The 10,335-nt window shown below is 33.6% G+C and overlaps 2 protein-coding genes across 4 annotated transcripts; both read right to left on the reverse strand.

The window, feature by feature from the left end:
* Nucleotides 1–481: 481 nt before the first annotated feature.
* Nucleotides 482–4,476, reverse strand: LOC120276780 (probable prolyl 4-hydroxylase 9). The gene is made up of 7 exons (XM_039283477.1): nucleotides 4,174–4,476; nucleotides 3,545–3,702; nucleotides 2,491–2,593; nucleotides 2,276–2,371; nucleotides 1,819–1,884; nucleotides 1,603–1,722; nucleotides 482–802 (listed from the first exon to the last, which is right to left on the reverse strand). Exons 1-7 carry the CDS (start codon nucleotides 4,432–4,434, stop codon nucleotides 713–715), a joined length of 894 nt encoding a protein of 297 aa, XP_039139411.1. The 5' UTR covers nucleotides 4,435–4,476; the 3' UTR covers nucleotides 482–712.
* Nucleotides 4,477–5,058: 582 nt separating this feature from the next.
* On the reverse strand, nucleotides 5,059–9,160 carry LOC120277887. 3 transcript variants are annotated; one of them, XM_039284740.1, is made up of 6 exons: nucleotides 8,944–9,160; nucleotides 7,584–8,474; nucleotides 6,728–6,813; nucleotides 6,519–6,653; nucleotides 5,703–6,209; nucleotides 5,059–5,605 (listed from the first exon to the last, which is right to left on the reverse strand). In XM_039284740.1, the coding sequence occupies exons 1-5, from the start codon at nucleotides 9,118–9,120 to the stop codon at nucleotides 6,065–6,067; spliced, it is 1,434 nt and encodes a 477-aa protein (XP_039140674.1). In that variant the 5' UTR covers nucleotides 9,121–9,160; the 3' UTR covers nucleotides 5,059–5,605; nucleotides 5,703–6,064. The 3 variants fall into 3 exon arrangements, with proteins under 3 accessions (XP_039140674.1, XP_039140673.1, XP_039140675.1); XM_039284739.1 differs by having other exon boundaries at nucleotides 5,059–5,610; XM_039284741.1 differs by having other exon boundaries at nucleotides 5,059–5,610; nucleotides 7,584–8,436; nucleotides 8,944–9,155.
* Between the last annotated feature and the right edge of the window lie 1,175 nt (nucleotides 9,161–10,335).

Here is a 10,335-nt window from a genome sequence, read left to right on the forward strand (position 1 = left end):
TGTTCAATTTAGGCTTTCAATTTAAAAATGAGCTTTTGTGTTCCCACTGGCCTATTAGCATGGTCATGGGCCAGAAACCAAATCCAAATCCAAAAATTGGAATTTGTAAAACTTGACATGACTCGGAACCCATTTTTTTCTTTAAAATTAATTTTAAAAACTTAACTATTAATAACAATTAAAAAAAATCCAACCAATAGTTTGTAGAATACAAAACAAGTTTCACACTGATTTAACCATTGAGAAATCAATTTAGGAAGAAAAATAATAATATATCACTGCAAAATTTAAATAAAATCACATGGATTGCAAAATTATAGTGAAATCAACATTAAAAATAAAAATGTTCTTGAACTCGTTCATAAAGTATAGATACAAGTTTTATATAACAATTGAAAAATAATAATTGAAAACTCATCCTCTACATACTACACTAACATACCAATCAAATATTATTACAAAATTAAAATAAAATCTATAATAAAGAGAAATTTTCTTACACTCATTTATAGTCTCACATAAAATAATAAAAATTCTAAAATAATCCAATACATTACAAAAACATCATATTACTCAAGACTGCATCCATGAAACATCTGGATTGAGTCATTGGGTTAAACTAATACTCTAATTTGTACAAATATAAAGTATCAAAAGAGTTTAATTAATACCTACAAAATGTGAAGAAATTAGATCAATGAACAAAGGTTAATTAAATGAAACCTTGGCCTTGATCCCTGATCCACTTGGTTGCCACCCATTTCTCACCTCTGATCACTGGACAGCTGCCATGAAGTGATGTCTGCATACAAAAAGTATCTCTGGTTAATCTAAAAATATTATTCAAGTGGCGCGTATTTCTTTTGGGTGGTGGGTGTTTTTAGTACCGGTTGTTGTGGTAGTTTGTTTATATACTAAACCCTTACTTGTATCAAACGTTAAACTTTTAGTTGTCAAGAATTTGTGGTTTTGTTATCCATGTGTTTTATATATTGTGTTTTCTACTCTGTTTAGGTTAAAAGGCCTTGTATGCCCACTGGGTCTCGACTGAGTAGGTGTGCGGCTGCTTGTTAACACAGACGTCTAACAAACATCAGTTTTTAGTCAAGTGATGGGGGAACAACATAAATCAATATATATCAGTGACTCTTAATTAATAATCTCCTCGCTCTCTATTGGAAGTGTAAGAGTGAAGCATTTTATACGAAGATGATCCTAAAAAGGAATTCATGTTCTTACATAAATGCACTCAGTTCATGAATAACAAGAAAGATGATAAATGGCAAGGTAAAATTTTACATCATACAAGGAATAGAAAATTTAGAATTCCATGTTTTCCATGGCAACAGAAATTCATGGCGCCTCATATATGTATAGCTTTAATAAGAAAATGCAAAACTACTTCGAATTAGCATCCGATAGCTCAAGTTGTTATTGACATCAGACAATTTGTAAACCTATCATGTCTTATTGTTTGAATAATAATTACCAAACCACTTTTCTGTATGATCAGAAAAGATAACAGCTTGACTTAATCTATATGGGCAGAATTATTTACTCATGGTAATATGAAAATTAAGTTAAAAGTTTGGGGAAAGATACCGGGTCAATGGTGCCATTTGTCAGGAGTGAATAGAACAGAAGACCATCTCCTTGGTGAGGCTTCACCTTCAAGCCGATGCATTTTTCATAATCGTAGCCGATATTCATATTTGATCCACCCTGCAAACAAAAATGGATCCCTCAAGGCTTAAAACCCAACGGAGGAGAATCATGGATCAAATGAGCCATACCACATGATTTTTCCATTTCACTAACCTCAAAAGGAAACATGGTTTCTCCCCCTTCCTCAACGTCAGACAAATATAATAAAAATGAAGCTATCTGAAAATACAATTATGGTAGAGTCAAAAAATAACAAAGAAGCGTTTATAGAAAATATTTGATGATCATATGAAAATAAATTTATGAAAGGATAGCAAATTTTGCGCTGAGATATCATGCACATATCATATAACAAGTCAATCTTGGTCACATGAATCCATAATTGAATAACTCGAGGAATCAATTTAACTCTTTGTATATGCAGCGTGTTGAATAAATAAATGTAAATGAAGAAAATCATAAGATGGGGCCCTTACTGCAGTTTCGAAAACTAAATATAATAGAGATGTCCTTGCCAGTCATATTAACAGTATTCACTCGTGCTTTTAAATAGAAAATTATTCACAGCAGCATATTTCTGCCCAAAGTGTGTCAAACGAGTAGAATGTACCCTTTGGCTTTTTTGTGGTCCATATTCAGCTGGGTTAAACGCATCATAGTGAGAAGCGTATCTTTGCCCAATCTCATAGCGGAGAACATTGAATGCCTGCAACACGAGAATAGTACCAAATAATATACTTCCTGAGATTAGAATAACAAAGAGATTGTAGGAACCATACAAGACAAAGGAGAGATCCTTCAAACAATCATGTTAACAAAATATACCTCTCCATGATCTCTTGGAATCATTGTAGCCCTTGCAATCTTGTTTTCAATATCACCCAAGGTCCCAGTTGAATCTTCAGAGGAGCTTATAAAGGTGCCTGAACTGGCAGTAGAAGGTAAAACAATTACTTCAATACAGATGCAGGTAACAATAAAGCATAAGCATACTCGAAGATTTCTGGATCTAAATGAGCTTCTCATGTGGCAACAGGACTTGAAAACAACGAAGATAGGTGTTCATTCCATGACAATGGTATCCTAAACTTTATCATAAAAATTGCTGAAACTTTAATATGAGGTTTTAGCATGTAAATTGCATTCCTCTAAGTTATAAAGTGAAAGGGTTTTAAATCATATGACAAAATATCTTATAGTACTTTATAACCATGTGTATATTCAGCAATACTTATACAGAATTCTTACAGAATTCAAGAACAAAAACCAAACCTCAGGTATATATGTTCACAAATAATTTTTCCATTTTAATACATGCCCTGTGATCAACACAAAAGTGATAAACCCTGTGATCAACACAAAAGTGATAAAACCAAACTTTGCAGCTTTACATTATCCATGTCCTAACAACTACTGAAAAACAAAATGAATTAAGAGGACAAGTGAATAACATCCATCACCTTGCAATTGACTCATCTGAACAAGAAGGAGCATCATGCATGGAAGCATCGTAAAATTTTAATAAGCTGCTTGATCCTGCTACTGAATGTTATAATATTTGCTAAATTTTCTCATTTCTTTTAAGATAAGAGTATCCCAAGATGAAACAGTTCCAAATTTCTTAAACGTTCACAAAATTACTGAAAATGATTTTTCTATAGACCTAATGATTAATTTTATAATTTATATTGATGCAAAGGGCTGCTTGAAAATATCAACCATCATGCAGCACGGGGAAGTTGAAATCAATCAAAATAAAGCTAATACTAGTTTGCAAGTTAAGAAACTAGGTTCTATGAAAAAGAATGTACACATTATCCATTCATGTTTTCTTTTTTCTTTTTTCTTTTTGTCTTCAACATAATCTGAAAGAAATTACCTTGTTCTTATTCCTTTGGTACCCTCTTCAGTTTCACCTGCTCGTAAAGCCAAGGTAGATGGCCTAAGTCTCGACTTTGCAAGCTTTACAACATTTTGGCATTGCTCTGGCGTTGCAAAATTTGGAAAATACAATGCACGAGGTTTCCAGCTCAAAATCTGCTTCATGAACCACAAACAAAACTCCGTTTTTACAGTAATAATCAGAAACCCAAGCAAGAATAAAGTTGACAATAACTTGCACACAAGATTCAAACAGATCAATGCAAAACAAAATCAGCAAGCAACATCCTAAAAAAGCAAGGGTGTGATATTCACAAAGTGCCACAATGTTCAGAATGACAATCACCTACCTTTATTCTCATCAAGATATCGCCTTTCTCATCCCACCCGGAAAAAAAAAGAGAAAAAAAAATAAAAAACAAATAAACCTCTCAAATAATGCGATCTGATCAATGAACTCGGAAATGAAATCAGCTTCCTCAAGGCCTTAAATTCAAAAATTTCTAATTTAAGAAACTCGAGATGCTAACAAAAAGCCCTAGAATTGAATTAACCAAAACTAAAAGATTTAAAAAAAAATTCCAAAAATACACTAGATAACCGAATCGAATTTAGAAATCCAAGAACCTGGAAAGGGATTGAAGAGGCATGAGACTCTCCGGACAACCCATGAGGCATTGCTCGCAACTCAGTCTCATCATCGCTCATCTCCATCAGCCTGGATCGCGTCAAGGCCGCATCCCCAGATGAGTCCTTGAAGATGAAAAGCACGGGTCCCAAGAGCAAAGCAATGAAGAAGAGGAAGCCAAAAAGGACAGCAGGGAGCCCAAGCTTGGTTCTCCCTATCGCCATTAGCGCCCTCTCTCGATGATGACCAACGCCCTTCATGAGAGACCAGAGAGCTGAGATCGCTGCTTTCTCAAATGACGATGCTTGGTTTTCTCGTTGAATGTATATGAGCTTTTGTCTTAGAAATCGGTAGCTCTGGAGCCGTGTTCATTCACTGCCGTTGATCATTTGCAGGATAGTGATTGACGGTCTAGATTAAATGTAGCCGAGAAGAGAAAGAATACCAGTTTTTACATTTGAATAAATAGATACTTGCTATTTTTTATTTTGGGAAAATAAAATAAATTTATGTGAACTTAAAAATTTATGTAAATAACCCAAAATATGAATCTTATAATAATTTATTAATAATAAACAACCCGCTTTTATTTGTAAGGCAATGTTTCTAAAGCATAAAATTAAAATAGATTATTATTATTATTATTATTATTATCCATATGCTCTTACTAGGCTAGCACTGAAGATTTTATTATTAAGACTCATTTGGAAATGTTTATGAAAGCAATACTAAAATTTTTATTTTGTAAATAATTTATCAAAACCGTTTATGCTTCAATATAAACACAAACACTTTTGCAAGGAGAAAAAAGAGAAAATAAAATAAAATAATATATGAAACACATCTAAGATAGACCTTAGCAATTACAGTTACAAGGTAGTTAATTGTACCAATAACTGAGAGATCAATTGGTACCCCGATCCCAGCAAGAACGCTTCATAAATGAAAAGTGTTCAATCCGCGAATAAAAGAATATTTTTGGAAATGTGAGTATTGGTTGTGGACAGGTGATTCCAGTGCCTGCATATACGTGGACCTTAGCTTTGCCAACTCTACCAAAGATTATGCACGGCCTTGCCTTTTAAGTGGCCTAACTGCTCATTTGGGGGGGAAAAATGGTACATAAATGGCACTATGAAGCTGGGAGTCTCATGCCTCTTCCAGAGCATTTAGCATAGAAGCAAGATACAGCAATGACACCACCTTGCAAATAGACAATGCTTTCAAAACAACAGCTGAAGGTATCAAGTGCTCAATTTTATTTTGGTGATTTTAACTGCGTCTGCCAATGACATTCCGACCACGATGCTGATCTTAGTCATAGTAAGCATATCAGTGTGTTTTATTTTCTGTTATTCAATCCACCAAGCATCAATATGTCCCCGTAAGCAATCGAACTCTCTTTTGGCATTTGTCGAACCATGTAACATTCTGATCTGAATGAAAAAGCAAAGGTAGTAGATGAAATCATGTATGAGCAAGGCAAGAGCATAAAGTATAGAGTACAGGCCAAAGTTAGAGATCATACTTGTGACAGCAACATGCTGATTGCCGGATGGCAAACCTTTCACAGGAGATTACATGGCTTACATATTGAAAAGGCACCCTTCATTGGTATCAACATCAAAAGATTAGTAGATCATCCATAATATTTCTAAGCTTTCAAGATACCAAGGACTGATGATCAATCAGGCTTCTGTTACTGGTTTCCATAACAGTAACTTCTTTACTTCAAGCTAACACTCTGTAACACTCATGTTGAAACCAGAAAGCGAGACACCATTGAATTGTAATAATATCTCTCCATCTTTTCTTTAGTGAAAGGGTGGACTTCTTATCAGCAGCAAAGGCAAATCAGTGTACCAGGTATATGTACAGTAGTACAACCAGTCACAAAAGCTTCTTACACCACTGAAGAATATTATTTAGTTTTGGTTCCAGAACACTCCTAAATGTTATTTTCCTCCTTTTTGCCTCTTCAAGATCTAGAGTTCTATACGCAAGAGCCATCAAATACATCGCAGGATGTAGTCTCCTAAAATCAAGTATAGTTTAGAGTGATAAGAAAATGAGAAACCATACGATGACAGAATGATAAATCGAGTACAGCTCAATGCCGATAAAATGACGTATAAAATGTTCCTCATTGGATGGATAAATCAAAAGTGTCATTGGTTGATCATGGATATGTGTTGAATAAGAATAATGTGCCTATGAATTTGTTGCAAGGTATCAAGTTACCTGAGTGCCATATCACTTGTATTATTTAGATCCCACACTTGTTAATCTTCAAGTAAATAGAAGAAATTGATCAATTGCAAATAATTCATCCATGTGAACTTACTTTTCTGAATGTTCGGTTATGCTATCCCATTTTCTTTGAGAAAGGACTGTCCTGCCTTTCTTGTCTCGACCAAATGTCTCAATATACCAGCCACCAATGTCATGCAAACTACATCGCGGCTCAAAAAGCCAAAATCTGCAGAAATTCTCCTGGATTATTGTCCATGCATTGCAGAAATAAAATTAGAAAAGAATATCAACTCAACTAACTTGCTAGGTGGTAAGCGAGCTCTGCTACATCTGCATTCGCAGACTGATACTTCATGACCCGCTTGATACCAATGCATATGATTCACCTGGAATGTAATAGAGCACATTATTGCCAAATATAGAAAGTTTGACAACACAAAAGGTCCTGCAACACAAATAATCTCTCCTTAGCAAACTGTTTATCACACTAATAAACAAATGAACAATGAGCAGATTATGCAGATAAAAGATTCAGCATATATTACAAGCATAACTATAGTGATGTATGTTACATTCTTTAGTCAGATTTAGGAATATTTATTGAAAAAAATAAAACTTGTAGCATTTCCAATTTAAACTAAGAACAAGGTAATGAAAGAAGAATGTTTTAAAATAGGTGTATATAATTAAAAAAAAATGAATAGATTAAAAATGAAAAAGTAGAAAAGTTTCCTTGTATTCCTCCAGAGAATTCCATCAGCTTGTCAAAGTGGATCAAAGAAAAGATTGATGCATAAATGAGAACAATGAAACTATTTTAGTCAATTAGGATGCCACCATTATAAACAGCATACAACTATGTGGATGTTATGAAGTTTAAGCATATCTTCAGTAGAAGTCAAACAAAATGACACAATGATGGTAATCAGCAGATTTAAGTACTTTGGCAGCCGATGATAAGTAAATTATCAGAGCTAGTAAGGAAGAAAAGGCAGGCGAGGCGCAAATTTTCAGACCCATTAAAGAAGAAAAAGTTCATGATAAGCAAATTATTAGAGCCACTAAAGAAGAAAGGCAGATTGGAACTGAACTCCAACAAAAGCCCAGCACGCACCTAATGGAAAAGAAAATTGTAGATTAAAATGATTACACAAACCATTAATGTCCTATGCTTCATGATCAAATGAGTCTTCGTCCCACTTCTGTCATAAATGGAGCAATATCCTTCTTCTGCACTGGTTCCTAAACCACTAATTCTTCCCAGCAAGATCCTTGATCTCAAAGAATGAGCAGAATCAAACTGTACTGATGTTCTCTCACTCATGTATGTGTTGTATTCACTAAGAGCAACATATACATTGATATGGTCCTCCAAATCTAATTTCTGTTGAATAGCCTCTTTACTTTTTGGATGATCTCTTGTAGCCATGGCAACAAATCGTCCTGAAATATGTAGTTCAAGATCTTTATAAGCATCTGACAAATTATCGCTTCCTTGACTTACAAGATTATCGTTGATCATCCTGTTTGTAGATACAAAATTATGTCCTGTGGTTTTCTCATTGGCATGTTTAGATAATCTAGAACCAGTGGAATGAAAATGACTAAGTTTCTCATGATAAATGGATGGCAATTCAGGAACCTTATCGACTATATTAACAGTTCCAAAATGGTCACGTCCTGAAACCAAGTGCAACACCTCAGGAGTATCATACACAGACCTCTCCTCAGCTTCAAAACAATCTGGAAGAAGGTCCATTGACTCAATAAATGGGCCATAATATGCAGCACAAATTGCTGAATAAAATTCATTCTCAAGTCTATCTAAATAACTAGTTCCAGCGACAACCTTCTTCTGGTTAACAATGTCATTAATAACAGATCTATACCACTTCAACCATTCCACGGCCTCAATTTGCTTTCTCATCGTTGAGGATGAATTAAACATATACATAGCTGAACCAAGCTCCGATTTCTTCAGAAGAATCTCCTTCCTAGAAAGCAGATACCTGTCATAGCATGCTCTTTTCTCAGAATCGGAAAGAATCTGCAAACCAACATCAATTATGTCACAAATTTTTGCCCCCACAGTGGAAGCACAATTAACAAAAAAAATTCAGCAGAGTAACATCTGAATAAAGATGAAGATTTTTCACTGAATCAAAACAAAATTGAACCATTCCCATTCACCAATGCCTCATGTTCATCAGGATTACATGATGTAATCTCTGATATAATGAAAATAGGAGAAAAAAGACGAACAACCAAGTAGAATTATCAGTAAACTCAAACATAAACTATCAAAAGAAGCTCTTTTAAACCCTAATCCATTTCACAAATAAGGCAGTACAACATCTCAATAAAAATGGAGTTTTTTTTTTTTTATTGAAACACACGAAATTCAACCACTCCCATTCAACTATGCATCGAATTCATTAGGGTTACTAGAAAATGAAATCGAACATAAACAATCAGAAGATTAGATTCAAAATTTGATGATTAACAAGACGAATAACCTCATAAGCTGCGAGGATTTCAAGGAAAGTGGAGTCATCGGGAGAAGCCAAGACATCGGGATGGGTCTCCTTCGCGAGTCTCCGGAAAGAGGCCTTGATCTCGGCGCCGGAGCAGGACTCCGAGACCCCGAGCACCTCATAGGCGCTCTTCCCGCTGAACTCCTCGCCGCCGTCCATCACCGCCGGTGAAAATCCTCTACGCTCCGGCTCGAACTCGCAGGCGCTCAATTCAGACGAAAAATATCTCGAGATCATCGAACTTGATATGATGACGTGGCAGTTCATGGGATCGCGCCACGTAGATTGTAACCATTTTTAATTTTTAATTTTTACACTCATTAATTAAAGTAATTAAATTTAATTTTTGCAATTAGCTGATAAATATATTTTTTTAAAAAAAATATTTGCTAAAATTATTCATATATTCAAGATAAAGAGGTTGAAAGTTTTGTGTCAACTGTTGTTTGCTAAAATTTAAGTTATTTAGTGTTTTTTTTATGTGAATGTTAATGTTTTGTGTTTGTTTTTGTGGTGTATTTTTTTTTCTCTCTTATATATTGTATATTATTTTTATTAATGCAAATGGTTGGTTTATTTTTTCAATAGATATAAAAATTAAAATGAAATTTGTATATAAGCCTGTATAAGTATTATATAAATTTTTTATATAAAATATCTCTTTATCATGTAAAATAAAAAAAAATAATATTTAAAAATTTATGTAGCATGTCATGAATTTAGTCTATAGGCATAGCGTTGTAGGGAGTTTATATCCAATACTACTCTTTAATTAGAGATTCGACCTAAGGAGTTTATATCCAATACTACTCTTTAATTAGAGATTAAAAATTTAATACATGGTTTATCCACATCTTTATTTTTATTTGACGAGATGTGAATAAATCATGTTAGAGGTCTGCACAAATATAGAATTAATATTTCAATATATTTTTACTCTTATCCTGTGTGAGTTTAGGTTTAAACTCACAGGGAATGAAATTTCAGTAAATCAAGATATTATTGGTTTATCCATATCTTTTAAAATTGAGAAAAAAAAATTTGAATTTAATTTGAATTGATTTTTTTCAATTTTTTAAAGTAAATAATTGCTTTGGTCAAAAAAGATAAGGAATTAAATGTTGTTTTCACTTTAACACTTTAGACTACAACATCTCTTGCTTTTGAATAATTTATTATATAGTTACATTAAATCAATTAAAGAATGAATCATGCATATTGGCATCTTCCAAAGTAGAACATCTATGGCCAAAGACAAATTTAACTTGTTTTAAAATCCATTCATGAATCATAATATTCTCAACAATTAAAATAAAGATAAAAATTCTTTCACTTTTTCTCAATCCTTTGTGCTAGCAAAATTATATCATGAGC

Source organism: Dioscorea cayenensis, chromosome 15 (genome assembly GCF_009730915.1).
Source record: "Dioscorea cayenensis subsp. rotundata cultivar TDr96_F1 chromosome 15, TDr96_F1_v2_PseudoChromosome.rev07_lg8_w22 25.fasta, whole genome shotgun sequence".
NCBI lineage: Eukaryota > Viridiplantae > Streptophyta > Magnoliopsida > Dioscoreales > Dioscoreaceae > Dioscorea > Dioscorea cayenensis.